Source organism: Ailuropoda melanoleuca, chromosome 6, assembly GCF_002007445.2.
Source record: "Ailuropoda melanoleuca isolate Jingjing chromosome 6, ASM200744v2, whole genome shotgun sequence".
Lineage (NCBI taxonomy): Eukaryota > Metazoa > Chordata > Mammalia > Carnivora > Ursidae > Ailuropoda > Ailuropoda melanoleuca.
The window spans coordinates 38,004,021-38,021,202 of record NC_048223.1 but is presented as its reverse complement, the minus strand read 5'-3'; the positions used below and the strand labels follow the sequence as shown (position 1 = coordinate 38,021,202).

At 42.5% G+C, this 17,182-nt stretch overlaps 1 protein-coding gene across 6 annotated transcripts in view; it reads left to right on the top strand.

Annotated features, from left to right (window-relative positions):
• Positions 1–14,112: 14,112 nt before the first annotated feature.
• GOLGA4 (golgin A4) overlaps positions 14,113–17,182 on the top strand; it is a 117,368-nt gene continuing 114,298 nt past the window's right edge. For all 6 annotated transcript variants that reach the window (XM_019794551.2, XM_019794549.2, XM_019794550.2 and 3 more), the window contains exon 1: positions 14,113–14,623. In XM_019794551.2, coding sequence (XP_019650110.1) covers positions 14,552–14,623 — 72 coding nt within the window. In that variant the 5' untranslated portion in view covers positions 14,113–14,551. The remainder of the gene's footprint in view (positions 14,624–17,182) is intronic.

The following is a 17,182-nucleotide window of genomic DNA, read 5'->3' as shown; positions in this document are numbered from 1 at the left end:
ACCAGAGCTCATTGATCAGGACTGGATCTCTGCAACCAGAGTGGGGTAACATCATCCATGCTGATGCGGAGCTTATGGGGCCCGAGCTGGTCAGATGCCTCCTTTATCAGGCTATGATTAGGTCTGGGGGCAGGAGGCTGGGCTGTGGCTGTGGGCAGAGGAGAAACAAGTAAGGAACAGGATGGTACTCATCCATTCTGCAACTGGATATTTAAAAGACTAGCTCAATTCTATCCTTCTTGTCTGTAAAGGGGTGATACCGTGCTTTGGTAAGCCAGAGAGAGGAAAATGCCATTCTTTAAGATCTTTTCTCAGATTTTGCAGATGTTAACCTTAGAAAGCTCTCTTGCTTAGCTTTTATCTCTCGTCTTCTCTGTCAAGGTTCATGAATCATGAAGGGACCTCAGCTGCTCTCAATGACTTCAAATCTGTCCTGTTCCAGACAAGTTAGAGAACAGGTATGCAGATCAGGGCTCTGTCAGTTATAAGGGGTAGAACCTAGGGTCTCATGGAATGGAACTGTGGGCTTGTTGCCAGTAGGACTCTCTCTCCATCCAGTTTTCAACACTCTTTGTCCTGCTTTTCTTTGCATGTTCATGTTATTCTCTCTGCAGGCAGGCGTTTATGATACTTTTAATCCCCAATTTTACTGATGTCAGCAGAAAGAGGTCTGTGTATCACTTCCCAGGAAGGACACTGATAGGTGCTGCCTAGACCTTATGTCCATTTCATGGCCCAGCATATAACAGTCAATCAGTAAATATTCTTGAATGAATGAATAAAGTTATCATGGCCCATGTGGCAGATACAGCCCCATTGTTATATATTAATAAATTGTAGTTGATGTTTCCTTCTCAAGAGACTGGTTCGTGCTCACGCACTTGCATCCCAGAGATGTCTGCTCTCAGTGTGTTGGGGAAACATTCTCTGAGCCTGCAAGACTGAGAGTTTTGCCGAAGTCAGCACAATAAGTAAATGCCAACCCGGGAGGTCTCCTGGACCACAGTCTGCTCTACTTTCTCAGATATCAACCTGGACTATACTGTTGATGGAATTTATACCTGTTGCTGTTTGAATCTCTACACTGAGAACTTAACTATGGAACATAGTTTTCAAACTTATCTTCACAATATCATTGTGAAGTCATTGTCAGATAAGTTCTTATTGTCTCTATTCAATAACTAGGAATGTCTAAGCAGGTCGGTGTTTGCTAGGATTTCTTTTCCAGAATGTGAGCTCCTTGAGTATCCATGAAAAGGGGTTCCCGTAGTCAATTATGGTTAGGAAACCTTTGATTGATTCACAATGCATGTTAGTATGTTAAAGGTTCTGAAAGAAATTACAGTTATAAAACCTATATGAACTGAGCTCTTTTTAACGTTGAACAAAAAGATTTTGCAAAACTATTTGTTGCTAAACCTTCCGCTTCTGCATCCATCTTCTCTTGTTCCCTCCTGTTTTCCCAGATGATCTCTTCCCACCTAAAACCAGTCCCTTCATCAATGCCCAGCATCTTATTCCCTCCCCCAGCCTCAAGAATCTTCTTCTTTTTTTTTTTTTTTTTGCTTCAAGAAAACCTTTATGTCTCTATTAGGTCCAGGGCTTGGGAGAGGGCTCCAGGGTGGTTAAAAAGCTCCTTCGTAGCTGCAGGGAGAAGCTCAGGCAGAAGCCCTGACACCAGGGGGAATGCCAAAGGGGCCACTGAGCTCCCAAAGCACCCAGTTGTGCTTGCAGGTGAGCCTTCTAGAAGGGATACTCACCCGCCCAGCATGGAGGTCCGCCAGCCCACGGAGATTTGTCAGGCGGTTGACTATCTTCTTGGGTTTCACCTCCTCATCTAGGAAGTGGTTCTCTAGGAAGGTAAAGAGATGAGGGTCTGCTTGGGCTGAACCTATGGCATGCAGATCCAAAAGGGCCTGGTTCAAGTTCTCCTCCCGTATCATAGCAGGTTCCCTGGCATCCAGGGTTTTACCCCACATATCCTGGGACAGCTTCTGTATGTCCTGGAAGAGGGCACGGACCCTGCCCTTGTGGTTCTCCTTGGCCAGCTCCAGGAATAAGTGGCCCACCTACTCCAGAGCCACATCATTGGGTCGAAATAGAAGCCCAGAGAGAGAGGTAAGGATGGGAGGGCCACAGATGCATGTTGACAGGTGGCTGACAGTGGCCTCCACCTTGGTGGAATAATTCTGACAAATCTGGGAGTTCACAGTTGGTTGGCAATGAAAAACTATGCGTGTGCGCGTGCACACACACACACACACACACTCCACATAACAGTGTTCCCTGATCCCAGAGGCAGAGGATGACTGAGATGATGGGACAGCTGGAAATGAGGTTGGAAGGTGGTTGGAGGCTGAAAGAAGGCACGTCCCTGGGTCCTGTCCAAACACTTGAAGCAAGAGATAGATCTGGGGGACTGTCAGGGTGCATCCCTTTATCTTTTCCTGGATTTACACCTCCCTCCTGGATCTTTCCAATCAGCATTTACACAAACTCAAGAGACTAAATCCTTAGCTTTCAATGTGGTCAACGAACCAGCATCCTCAACATCACCTAGGAGCCTGCCACAAACGCNCCCCCCCGCCTGCTAATGCAGTTTCACAAAATCTCCAGGAGATCTGTATGCACATTAATGTGCTCTAAACCACAACCAAGACACTCTGGTAAAAATGCAAATCAGATCTTATCTCATCTCCACCAGAAACATCCTGTTCTCCCAGATTCCTTCCCACCCTCCCTCCCTTCCACAACTGCTAATTTCCTAAAATGAGTTTTCCAAGGACCCTCTTTGGTAAACACTGGGCAGTCATCCGTCGCAGCTTTGTGACAGCACGTGGCTCTTTGCCCTGTGAATTTTGCACTATGTGATCAGAGTACAGAGTCCACTTGAAGATTTTCAGCTCTGATTAGTTGCAGAAATGACATTCTCAGAGTCAGTCATTTTCCAGTTTGTTCTCAGGTCTACTCTCCACTCTTGAGATTGCAAGGGGCTGACCCTACAACTGTATTTTCAGGCTCCCTTGCCAACTGGGTGCTGCCAGTGGGAAGCACTGGTGGAAGATTGAGGGTGGAAGGAGAGGAGTGTCTCCATGGAGGCAGCACCACTTTTGTGGTTCTGGTCCTGCTCCTGGACTCTGTTAACACCGCCTCCTGCCCTTGGTCCTCCAGCCCCCAGGGATTGTAAGAGCTCCCTGCTTTTGCTAATTTCTTGGTGGCCTCACCATTCCTTGTTTGGCTTTTTGACTTTCCCAATACTTACGTAACTAGTTCCCCACACCTGAGATGGGTTATGGTTTCCTCAGTGGATACTCTGACTGACTGATACATGGAAGTATCAGAAAATGGAGGTTGGGGGAGGGAGAACATTTGAGAAATAGGCAAATTCCTTTTTTCTTTTTTTAAAAGATTTTATTTGAGAGAGAGAGAGGAGGCGCAGAGAGAGAGGGAGAATTCCAAGCAGTTGCTGGCCACGCACGGAGCTCGATGCGGGGCTGGATCCCATGACCCCAAGCCCACGATCTGAGCTGAAATCAAGAGTTGGACACTCAACCAATTGAACCATGCATGATCCCTAAAGAAATAGGGAAATTCTACTTGACTCGATAGACAACCTTGAAGTCCAGGCCCAGGTAATGGGGCCCAGGAGGCAATGACAGCATATTTGTGTCATGAGTTCTTACCTACCATCACTCCAATAGCACTTCCCTTTGAAAGCTAATGTCTTCCACTCTGTGGGAGTTGTGGGAAAGTTTTATGAATAGAGACGAGGGTAGTTACAGAGGACAATCCATCTCCCTGCACGAGTGACTCTGTCTGGTTTTAAGTCACAAATAAATCAGTGCTGTTGTGTAGTTGTTTGGGGTGGGGTCAGAGGAATCGTCCAGCAGAAACCTCTTCATCTGGGAACAGGTTGGGGACAACTTCTTTTGGCTGCATGCATAACCGGTCTGGGTTGGACCAGCTGCTGAGTTGTCATAGTTGGTGGTTGGGCCCTATTGTCAAGTGTCAATATTTTCACAGTCATCCCACATTGCCGAGCTACAGCTCACCCTGGCATCTGTCCCTGGGCCCTGAGAGGACAGGCAATTCTTTCATACATAATGGGAAAAGATACAAGAGAGACTGTCTTTTACTCTCAAAGACCATTCAAGTAGAAGGCCAGTGCATTCTGAATAATGCCCTTTCAAATGGAGGAAGAATAGAATTCTAGAATCACATACTCCTGGAACAGTTAGAGATGGCAGTTTACTGAGTATGATTTTTGCAAGAAGATCCTGTAATGAAATGTAAGCCTCAAAGTCAGAATAGTGTATTTGCTCAGAATACTGCATGTTTGTATATGTATGTACATGTATGTTGTCATCCTTCGAGTGTTCCATGATCGAGATGACAACTATACTGTGCCTGGAAACATAGAGCTCAGGCTGAGAGTACAGGGCAGGTAGGAATTGCACACATAAGGACAGTCATCAGCCAAGGTGTTTCTCTATTTCTTTTCCTCCAGAGGTTAAACCAGGAACTGCCTGTCCTTGGGCACTCCTCTTGGGGAGCTGCTGAACAGGTGTGTGGGGCGTGGTCTAAGGTGAGAGCGCTCTCTGGGAAGGAATGCTCCTTTACCTTTTATGAGCCAAGGACACAGCTTGACCTGGAGGTGGGGCCAGTAGAGGTTTTGGCTGAGACTAGAGGCCCCAACTTTTTTTTTTTTAAGATCTAATTGGTTTTATTAAGCAATTCATGAATCGGGCAGCACCCCATCTAGCCAATAGAGGATGCTCCCTAGCTCCGATTTTCTTAAATTACAAGTGTGATCTTTTAAAAACTGATGACAGAAAAAGCCTTATTGTTTACAATTCCCTTCCTTCTTCCTAAGGAGGCAGTCCCTAGTAACCAGAAGTTCTTCTGTTTGCCAAATGTAAAATCAACTTCCTTGTAACAATGACCTCTCCCGCCCATGAGGACAGAGTTAAGGGGGCGATGACGTGGGAATGCAAGATTAGAGAGGTGGGGCAGAGAGGCTCTGCTTGAGGAATCAGGCAGAAATGCTAGAGGCCCAGGTAGAGGAAGCCAAGCCAAACAGAGCTGACCTATGCCTGGGGAGATGAAGACATCCACCCAGAGGGCCGCAGGTAGGGTGGTTTGGGGAGAAAAGACATGTTTAATAAAATGAGTAAAATAGTCTGCACTAGAATATGTAAACCAGAATCTGTTTTCTCCTTAGAAAATTTAGATCCTGGAAATTGTAGATTCTGAAGTGAAATATCCAGTTTTTGCTATTGCATAGAGAGGAGTCTGTTTTCCTTCGGAGAGTCCGTTGAAGTCGTATCCTGTTCTGAGATGCAGGCAGGAAGGGGACAGCGCCTGCCTCTGCAGCTCATCCACATGGCTATATAAAAGTATTATACATACTTTTTAAATATTCAAAACATACAGAAACACACAAAGTAAAAAGTGACATTTGCACTCTCCTCGTTTTGATTAATTATACTGTTCAGGATTAACCCACCCACAACTAATAGTTTGGTGTGTAGCCTTCAATATTTTTCCTAAGCATTTGTGGACACATAGATGATTAATTAATTATTTGGTTCGAAAAGAATTTGAGTTTGAAAACAATTTCCCTTTAAAATTATAAAGGTAATGTTCCATTGCCTACCTCTTATTGAACGTGTTAAAATCAATTTTTGAATAGTTAACACATGCTTGGGCATGAATTCAAAAGGTAGAAAAGCATATGAAAGTAAATGTCCTCACCCTTGATACTTAGCTGCTTAGTTTCCTTCACTGGTAATAACCACTGTCATTGGCTTTTTATGCATCGTTTGAGATATATTTTGTGATATCTATGCCTTTATAAATATATATACACGCACATATGCTGAACCATATGAAATTACCATTTTTGGAGTTAAAAAATCAGCAATTTCATGAGACTCAACATAACACATATGTATACACTAATACAATTTTTTTCGAAGATTTTATCTATTCATGAGAGAGAGAGAGAGAGAGAGAGACAGACAGACAGACAGAGCATGAACAGGGGGAAGGGCAGAGGGAGAGGGAGAAGCAGACTCCCCAGTGAGCAGGGAGCTTGACGTGGGACTCAACCCAAGGACCCCGACACCATGACCTGAGCTGAAGTCAGACGCTTAACTGATGGAACCACCCAGGTGCCCCACGAATATTTTTAATGGCACTAAAGGTAGCATGCTGTATAAGGTGTGTCATGTTCTTTGATATCTCACTTAAAAAATCTTGAGATCTTCCCACATTTGTATGCATAGAGCTGCCTCACTCTTTTTAAATATTTGTGCCTATTATTTTCATGGTAAACTATTATTATTTTAAAACTTACATACAGTAAAACTGAATTTTACTTTTGGTATACAGTTTTCTGAGTTTTAACATATATGTAGATCTGTATACCCACCACCACCATCAGGAAACAAGTATTTCAAGCATATCCATGTAATCACTACCAACAGCAAAGATAGAGTGTTACCCTCAGCTACCCTAGGATCTTCCCTCAATCTCCCCTCCTTGTTGCAGTGCCTTCCCTACACCCCAAGACAATATTTTCTTTGACTGCTGAAGCCATAGATTAGTTTTGCCTGCATGAAATCACATAGTATACATTCTTTTGTTTGCCTTCTTTTGCCCAGCATTATGTAAGATTCGTTCATGTTGCCACCTGATTACTACAGAGCAAGGCACTACGTAATATTTCATTATATTATGGCATTTTTTGACATGTGGAATTAAGAAAAAACATTTATAGGGGCGCCTGGGTGGCACAGCGGTTGGGCGTCTGCCTTCGGCTCAGGGTGTGATCCCCGCGTTGTGGGATCGAGCCCCACATCGGGCTCCTCTGCTGTGAGCCTGCCTCTTCCTCTCCCACTCCCCCTGCTTGTGTTCCCTCTCTCACTGGCTGTCTCTCTGTCAAATAAATAAATAAAATCTTTAAAAAAAAAAGAAAAAACATTTATATAGATTGATCATTTCAACTTTGTTTATTGTAGTGGTTTCTGGGTTTGTATTAGAAAGGTCTTTACCACTCCAAGATTATAGAATAAACCAGCCCATATTTTCTTCTAGTGCTTTCATACTTTCATTTTGTAGGTGTGAGGAATGAAACCAACTTTTTTTTTCTTCTTCAAGATACTGACTTATTATCCAACTACTTTAATCCTCGCAGGAGATTTATGATGGATATAATAATGTGTCTTCATTTTGCAGATGAAAAAACTGAAATGGGGTGCCTGGGTGACTCAGTTGGTTAAGAGTCTGCCTTTGACTCAGGTCATGATCTCAGGGTCCTGGGATGGAGCCTAACATCAGGCTCCCTGCTCAGTGGGGAGTCTGCTTCTCCCTAACCCTCTGCCCCTTCCCCCACACATGCTCTCCCTCCCTTTCTCTCTTTCTTTCAAATAAATAAATAAATAAATAAAATCTTAAAAAAAAAACAACAGAGAAACAAAGTTAACTTCCCCCATCACAGAATAATAAATGGCAAAGCTGGGATTTGAACCCAGCCAGTTGAGTTTAATGTCTGTGTGCCTATTCCTTAATGCTACCCAAGCCTTTCCATATGGAAGGACTCTACCAACATGATATCTTGAGTATGAGGGGAGGGCTCTTTTTGTTTTTCCTGCAACACAAACACAGTATCCAAATGTTTGCAAGAGTGAATTTGTTTACTTAAGAATCTGATTATCAAATGGTTACTTACTAAGGAGCAAGGAATTTGCCACTTCTCACCTTTATTCCCTCAACCCTTGTCTTTGTTACCAAGACCTCATTCTTGAAATGAATTTTTTCTCAGCTCATTGTTAGGCTTTCCCTTCAAAAGATTTTTCTCATTTAATTGTTACCATCAGCTGTGTAAACAGTGCCAGGACATGTCATGTAAACAATTATAAAACTGCTAAAGATGACATTGAAGTTTTAAAAATTGAGCAGGGTGTGTCTCAGAGAAGAGAAGGAAGTGTTAAATTTATGACAGTTGGGAGGCCGGGATAAAGAGCAAGAAGGCCTGAGGTCACTTTCCAGTTCTGTCACCGAGATCATATGACTTCGGGAGAGTAATTTTTTTGCTCTTCTTTGTGCCTATTTGTCAAACAGGGGCTATTGCAATGACAATGTAACTCTTCATTTTTCTCCAGTTTACTTACTTTCTGCCTGCAATAGGGATTAAATTAAAAACAAAGATATCCTCCAAAAATTATTTTTAAAAAGGTAAAAAAAAAAAAAAGGCCGTAGGCAGAAAAGTAGGCTAAATTCCTGAGAGAGTCATAGTCTAAGTTTAGACGAAGATACGGAGACCTTTCTTTCATGGGTGGCTTTCCAACTGCTTTACAACTATACTTTACATAGACATACAATGTTCTTTTGAGAATTGATTTCCTTCAAGCTTTGTTCTTTGACCCATCACTTATTTGGAAGTTAACTGCCTACAAAATATTTGGGGATTTTCTAGATATCTTTTTGTTATTGATTTCTAATTTAATTCCTTTGTGGTCAGAGTATATGCTATATGATATTAATGCCTTGAAATTTATTGAGAGTTGTATTATGAATTAGCATATGGTCTAGCTTGGTGAATGTTCCATGTGTACTCAAAAAAAAATGTGTATTCTGCAGTTGGTGGTGGTAGTTTTCCAAAAAGATCAATTAGGCAAAGTTAGCTGACCCAGATCCTCTATATCCTCACCTACCTTTATTCTACTTGTTTTATCAAGGACTAAGAGAGGTATCAAAATCTCCAGCTGTGATTCAGGATTTAAAATTCTGTCCTTTCATTTCAGTCAGTTTTTGTTTCATGATTTTGAAGATATGTTACTATGTAGATACATATTTTTGATTATGTCTTCCTGATGAGTTGACCTTTTTGTTATTTTGAAATGTTCTTTAGGGGCGCCTGGGTGGCTGAGTGGGTTAAGTGTCCAACTCTTGGTTTTGGCTCAGGTCAAGATCCCATAGTTGTGGGCTCAAGCCCCGCATCTGGCTCCGCACTCAGCATGGAGCCTGCTTCAGATCCTTTCTCCCCCTGCCCCTCCGCCTCCCTCTCTCAAATAAATAAAATCTTAAAAAAAAAAAAGTTCTTTATGGGGGTGTCTGGATAGCTCAGTCGGTTAAGTGTCTGCCTGCCGCTCAGGTCATGATCCCAGGGTCCTGAGTCTCACATCGGGCTCCTTCCTTCCTTCCTTCCTTCCTTCCTTCCTTCCTTCCTTCCTTCCTTTATTTTTCTTTCTTTCTTCTTTCTAAAGTAATCTCTACACCCAACCTGGGCTCAAACTCACAATCCTGAGATCAAGAGTCATTTGCTCTTCAGATTGAGCCAGCCAAGGTTATAACTCTTAAAGAGCTTTTTTTCCCCCTTTAACTATGGGAAAAGTTGTATTTAGCATATAGTTTTTTTGTTTTTATTTGAATATAGTTGGCATACAGTGTTACATTAGTTTCAGGTGTACAACTTGGTGATGTGACAAATTTATATGTTACCTATGTTTAGCACAAGTGCAGTTACCATCTGTCCCATTAAATCGCTATTACATTATCATTGACTGGATTCCTTATGCTGTGCCTTTAATTCCCATGACTTATTTATTTCATAACTGGAAGTCTGTATCTCCCACTCCCCTTCACCTATTTTGCCCAATCCTCCACCCCCTATTTAGCATATAGTTTAAATTTCTTCCTTTAATGTGCCATAATTCCTTTAGTGTTTTTCAGTCTGCTAATAAATTTGATAAGTCTACATGTCTTGAGCAGGGCTGTAATGGAAGGAAATGAGAGCTGGATCCATAAGTATATTTGATATCCCCTCCAAATGCAACTTGTTTTTCCCCTCCCTCCTGATTCTCATGCTACAAAGTCCCTTAGAGGTATAGTACCAAGGTACCCAGGGAGACTGCAGTCATGATTTCCAGACTGAGACCAATAACAAATGAAGAGGTTCATGGTGGAATGGGATTTAGTAGAGACTTTTAGAAGAATCTTGGAGGATCAAGGAACACTCCATTTTCCCAAATTTACTTAAAGGGGTTGTCCCTTAAGGGAAAAGGAAAATCTAATATCTGAGTTACATGAGTTTTATAATATAATCTGAAAGATTTATAATAACATATATACTTGTGACTGAATTTTAACTTTACCTATAATTAAATGGAAATCAAAACAAAATGCCATTTGTCATCTTTTTACTGTCAAAACATTTTTAAAAGTATGGAAATGAGGGGAGCACCTGGGTGGCTCAGTCAGTTAAGCATCTGCCTTTGGCTCAGGTCATGATCCCAGGGTCCTGGGATGGAGCCCTCCATTGGGCTCCCTGCTCAGTTGTGAGTCTACTTCTTCCTCTCCCTCTGCCCCGCCCCCTGCTTGTGTGCTCACTCTCTCTGTCTCAGATAAATAAAATCTTTTTAAAAAATGGAACTGGGCATTTCCACTGTTGGTAGAAACAAAAATTGGTATTGGGGCGCCTGGGTGGCTCAGTCAGTTAAGGGTGTTGGGATTGAGCCCCACATTGGGCTCCCTGCTTAGTGGGGAGTCTGCTTCTCCTTCTCCCTCTGCCCCTCCCCTCCTGTTCTCTCTCCCACTCTCTCTCTCAAATAAATAAATAAAATCTTTAAAAAAATAAAAAAAGAAACATAAATTGGTGTTCATTTTGGAGGTCAAGTTGGCATTAACAATACATAATGAATGGATTCTTCAGTTACCTTTCTGGAAATCCACTATTTTCCACAGAAATATACACACAAGTACACAAACATATTTATAAAGTTATTCACTTTAATATTGTTTAATAGCAAAAACTGGGGAGAAGTGAAATATCCATTAATACATGGACACTGATACATCAATCATAAATCCTTTATCCATAGTATAAGATACTATGCAGTCATTAAGGAGACTGAAATACAGCTACTGATTAGAAATTATATTCATGGCATGTTAAGTGAGAAAAGCAAGATGGAGAAGAATACGTATGATCCATTTTTAATAAAACATTTAAATTAAATTAATTAAAATGAAATAAAATAAATTAAAACTACAAATACATAATTACATTTACACATCTCTGTATTTTCATTAATAGAGAAACAAAATGGAAAGAATACAAATGAAATTATTAATAGAGCTTATTTGGGGGGATAAGATTATACAGTTGAGGGGCGCCTGGGTGGCACAGCGGTTAAGCGTCTGCCTTCGGCTCAGGGCGTGATCCCGGCGTTATGGGATCGAGCCCCACATCAGGCTCCTCTGCTATGAGCCTGCTTCTTCCTCTCCCACTCCCCCTGCTTGTGTTCCCTCTCTCGCTGGCTGTCTCTATCTCTGCCAAATAAATAAATAAAATCTTTAAAAAAAAAAAAAAGATTATACAGTTGACCCTTGAATGATGTGGGGGTTAGGGGTGCCAACCTCCTGCACAGTTGAAAAATCTGTGTGTAACTTTTGTCTCCCCCAAAACTTAACCACTGATGACTGGTCTACTGTTGACCAAAGCCTTATTGATAACATAAGCAGTCGACTAACATGTATTTTGTATGTTATATGTATTTATAGACTGTATTCATATAATAAAGCATGCTAGAAAAAAGAAAAAAATCATAAGGGAAATACATTTACAGTACTGTATTGTATTTACTGAAAACAAAATCCATGTATAATTTCACATGTGCAGTTCAAATCTGTGTTGTTCAAGGGTCAACTGAACTTTTGTTTTTGTTACAGTGAGTATATACTACTTTTGTAATAAAAGATAAAACTACAGTGTGATACATACATTAACAGCTTGTGAGACTGAAGTTGTAAAGAGGGGAACATGATTATGTCCACTGATGTGTGTGTGGTTTTAAGGGTGGTGTTAGGAAATGCTTGAAAGGAAAGATGACATGTGGGTAGCATTATCAAGGATAGATAAGGAACGTGGAAAAAGAAGAAATATACAAAGTCATGGAAGACAATAAGTATACTGGATTCATTAAGGTGTTCAAAACTACTATGCATAACATGGGGACTAAAAAAAGAACGGCAAGGAGGTATACAAAAGCCGGATGTGCAAGGGAACTACCAGTTAATTTGAAATTTCTGGAGGTTTCAAGTGTGAAGTATGGAGAGGGTGTAATGAGAGAGAAAGCAGGAACCAGGCTGCTAAGAGTTTCTTGTACTCTCTGGGAATTTGAATAGTGTCCTGCAGGACAAGGAGGTCACTGATGGGGTTTCAGCAGGAGAGTAACATCAGCTATATAGAAGATTGACTGGAGAGAAGCCAATCTGGAAACTGAGAGATCATTTAAGTGGTGAAATGAAATGAAGATTGAAACTAACTAGTGGCAGGGTGAATGGGAAAGAGAATGGATTTGAGAACTATTTCAGAGTAAAAGAGGGCTTGGTGATTTGCTGGATGTGGGTGAAGAATGAGAGGAATGTTTTGACTAACTTCAACAGTTTTTTACTTGGGTAACTGGGCAGATGGAGATGACACCAGCCAAGGCAGAAAATACAGATGGCAAAGCAAGCTTGTGAGGAGGAGAAGATGCACGAGGGTGAGAAGAAACAAAGAAGGGACAAATTGGGATGGTGATGGTAGGGGGTGTAGTCGCAGATGATTCCAGTTTCAGACATGTTGAATTGAGGTGCCTATGCAGTATTAAGAGAAACTGTTCAGTAGGCAGCTGGATGTATTAAGACTAAGTAATTCTGTGGAAATTTAGTGTCAGGCCCTGTACTAGGCACTGGTTGAGTTGTATAACAGCCATGGTTTTTGTCCTCCCGAACTGGACAGCCTAACGAAGATGCAATAATCTGCAGTTCAGGGGAGAGGTCTAGGCTAGAGCTCTCAACACAGAGAGGGGGAGTGTCAGAAGTAAGAAGAGAATGAAACTCTTAGAATTTTTAAGTGTCACTTACTATGAGCTATACCCTCTGCACACAAACTTCACAACATCCCCATGAAATATTATTAAAATGTTATAGACGAGGAAAATGGAGGGGCAGAGAATTGAGACTCAGAGGTCACAATCTGGCCTCTGGGCTGAATTTTATCCTAAGAGCTGTTTTGCTGGAGTGATTTAAAATACCTCCGGGTGGATTTGCACTATCCAGTTTGGTTCTTTCCTTCATTCTCCATTGTCTTATACCATATGTGTGTCACTCATAATCTTTCTCTCCCTTCAGGCATTTGACTTTGTACTTTGTGGCCAAAGGTCACAGTGCTACAACTTTCTTGGTAAATATATAGGTGTTCACTATTAGATAAGAGAGGACTTGGCCCAGCTGTCAATGCGGTGTTCAGACTAGGCCCTGTTCTGGCTCTACTACATTTAGGGATCAGGCTTTGGAATCTTACAGCAGAATTTGCTAGTAAATAAAATTTGCTGAAATGTGAAGATCAGCCCATATTCTCTCAGGTTCATACGAGGCAATGTGAAGCAATTTGGTATAGCATGCAGAGGTAGTTGCTGAGATGGATATGGGGGTTCACAGGTGGCCCAAGTTCAGGGTGTGGGAAGAATTAGGCACATAAACAATAAACTTTCTTGGGATGATTGCAGATGCTAGGGGTAAACTTGGACCCTTTGGAAATTTGTGTATTCCACCAGCTGTGAATTCTTTTTAACGTTCCCAAGGACCTGGCACTTAGAATGATAAAGATTTTGGAATGAATACATGAAAATATACGATTTCGGTTAAATAAAAAATAAAGACGGATGTCCAAACGGCTGAGATTTTACAATATCGTCCTGAAACGTTTGGACCCTGGGAAGTGTCAGGCACTTCTTGACCTCTGGGAGAGTCCAGGGAAGGAAAGACGGCCCCTCTGGGGAGCAGTAGGAGTTCCAGGCACTGAAGATACAGACTCTTAACTACAAATACTGAACAAAAGTACACCATCCTTCAGAGCGCAAGGCAGGTTCCCTGGATTCCCCGCTTCACCCACCCCAGTCGCTCACACACGCGGCTCTTTGCGGTGGGCCTGTCCACCCTGCCGTCCTTAACAGAAGCAGCACCCTCCGCGCGGGACTCTGCAGTGCCGAAGTCCGGGTGTGCGTCACTGCAGTGCTCAGACCAGCCTTGGCCCCAGCTCGGAGGGCATGCATCCCTGCACGCAATGAACTGGAGCAGCGAAGAACAAGGCGTATTACTCCCCGCTGCCGCGTTCGGGAGGGACAGCCCGAGAGCGCATGTGCCGGCGCGACTTCGTGCTTGGCCCCTCCGGCGCTCCGTAGAGCTCCCCTGGCGAGCTCCACGTAGGCCGCGCAGACGTCTTTGGCACACCGTTCACCTGCTGCCGTTGTCGCCGCCGCCGCCGCTGCCAGGGCTGGATGGGGGGCATAGGCCAACCAGTGGCACCCAGAAGAAAGAGACGCGGCGGCGGCGACGCCGACACCCGCAGGACGAGTGTCCCGATCCGCCCGCGAGCCCAAGGAGGAGGTGGTGAGGCCCGGCCCCCACGGTCCCTGGTGTAGAGAAGCCACCGTGCCGCCGCGGCCGGGTCTCCCTGGGCACTCGCTCCTCAGGTCTCACACTCAGGACCCCGCGCTGCACCATGTTCAAGAAACTGAAGCAAAAGATCAGCGAGGAGCAACAGCAGCTCCAGCAGGCGCTGGCCTCGACTCAGGTACTATGGCCGCTGCTCTTGTCTAGTTCCCAACACCCCTTGACACAGGTTTGTGGGGCCAGGAGGAGGGAAGGTTCTTCCGTGACCTTTGATCTCTAACCTGAGAATCTCCCCCAAACTCCGGACTGGGAATGAGTCCAGGGTGGCCCGGGTCCTGTGTGTTGGGGACCCTCAGCCCCTATCCCCAAACTCCATGCAGGAGAGTGGGAGGGGGTGGCCCGATCTTTCGGGACGTCTGACCTCTAGTCTTTCCCCAACGCACGACCCTGGCCTGCGAATAAGTTAGAAGGGCTCCGATGTTGCATGACTTTTGACCCCTATCGAAGGTTCCCCTAGTTCCCCTACCCATCCGAGACCCCAACTCAGGAGTGAGGGCGGGATGGGAAAACCTGGGTCCTTTGTAATATCTGATTCTTGGTTGAAGTTGATCTCCCATCACTTACCCGAGATTGAGTACCGAGGGGCCTGGATCCCATTAGACTCCTGACCCGTAGTCCAGACGTGAGGGCCGAGGGTCGAGCCATTCCAGGCCAGGCTGCTTGCATGAGCGTTGGACCTGAAAGAGGTGGCAGTGTGGCCGGCGTCCAACGCCCGAGGCTGTCACGAGTTAGTCACTTCGCATAACTTGGTTGATCCCGGACAGGCGTAGGAACAGACATTCTGTGGCCAGGCCCGGGTTCTGCTTATCCCCAGCCGGGCTTCTGCTTCTTCAAGAGTCTTGTTCCCTTTGTTTTTTCATGACAGGAAATGACAGTTTCTAGGAAAAAGGGGGCGTGTTAGCAGTGTTACTTTAAAGAAACAGTCTCTCCTAGACACCAATGAGAATGTGTTTTGGTGCTAGCAGGACTTGTCTCTTGAGCAAAGATGAGGGCTTCTGCTAAATTTTCCCCAGGTTTTCTCAGTCTCAACAGATTGAGCAATTCTCTCTCCTCAAATTTTAGAGTTTCTATAAGAAACGCTGAATTTTGATTCATTTGGAGACATTTAAAAATAGTTTTAAAAATACAACATTTGTCTTATACAACTTTTAAACAACTGTTAAGAAACTAACAATTATTAAATCAACTTGCATTAAAACAACTGTCAACTATAAATTGAAGTTCTCTTTAAAGCTCATGTAGAGTAAAAGTGCTTGAAATACATTGGAATATGACACTGAAAGCTTGTTCATTCTCCTAAGTAAAATGTAAATAGTGATTAAAATTTAGATAGTAAATACCTTACTTTTCATACTATTTACTGCAAGCTTTTCTAACTTTACAAAACACATTTATTTAGAAACAAAAAAATCAAGAGTGAGGTAGAGATGAGAAATATGGGGAAACACCGTGTTAAGTGAATGTAAAGTAGTTATATTTGGGAGTGTATAAAATATCATTGATCCAAGATTACACCTCTAAATTTATTCTAAGAAAGTTTAGGATGGGGCACCTGGGTGGCTCAGTCAGTTACGTGTCTGCCTTTGGCTCAGGTCATGATCCCAGTGTCCTGGGTTCAAATGTGACATAGGGCTCCCTGCTCAGCCAGGACGTGTCAGCTTGTCCTTCTCCCTCTGCCCCTCCCCCTTGCTAATGCACTCTTGCTCGCTCTCTCCCGCTCTGTCTCTCAAATAAATAAATATTTTTTAAAAAAGCTTAGGATGTATTAATGATTTAATCTCATGGATTTTTATTTCAGTGTTGTGCTAATAGGTAAAAACTGGCTAAAAATAGAAAATTGATTAACAGGTTGTTTTAGGTAGTCCATTATTATGTAGCTTTTAACAAAAGCCAACATTTATTGGGCTCTTACTGTGTGACAGGTATTTTGCTTTGTATTTTACACGGATCATTTTATTTAATTCTTACATACACCAAAGAGGTAGATACTCTTACAGATGAAGGAGTGAGGTTCAAAGAGATTAACTGGCCTAACACCCCTATTGTTAGAGCCTACAGGAGAGTAATAACATGCAAAGATATTTGTGTTAAAGGACAGATTAAGAAGCATGTAAAGTGTGATCCCACTTTTGTGGGGAAAATATGTATATAAAGTATATTTATATACAAGCAATGAAAATAGTTTAAGAAGGAAGTGCTCATGAGATACTATTTTTCTTATTCATAATGTTTAGTTTTTCTTCATGAAAGTGAATTGCTTTTATGCATTAACAGAGGTGGTTTTTAGAATAGTAAAATAGCTAACGAGCTAACTAATGTATTAGGTGAGACAGTGTCTCTGGATCAAATAAAATCACTTTGTGTATGAAAAATTTAAAACAGCCCTCTTTGACAATATGTATAATATGTATATCAAGAAGGAAAAAGTTAAATAGTGATCATCTACTCACAGAAACTTAATTCTGTTATGGTCTCAGACCTTTAGCTATTAAGAACCCTTCAGGATGAGACGGTCTGGATTACTGTTTTCAGAGTTAAAAGATTTTTTTTAAGGGTGAATTAAAAAAACAAAACACAAAACCTTTTTTGATGACAGTCTTTTCGCAACATTACACTGTCCCTTCTTTTCTTAAGCAAAGGATCTTGAATTTGTATAATATCATTTCTTCATTTTTGAATC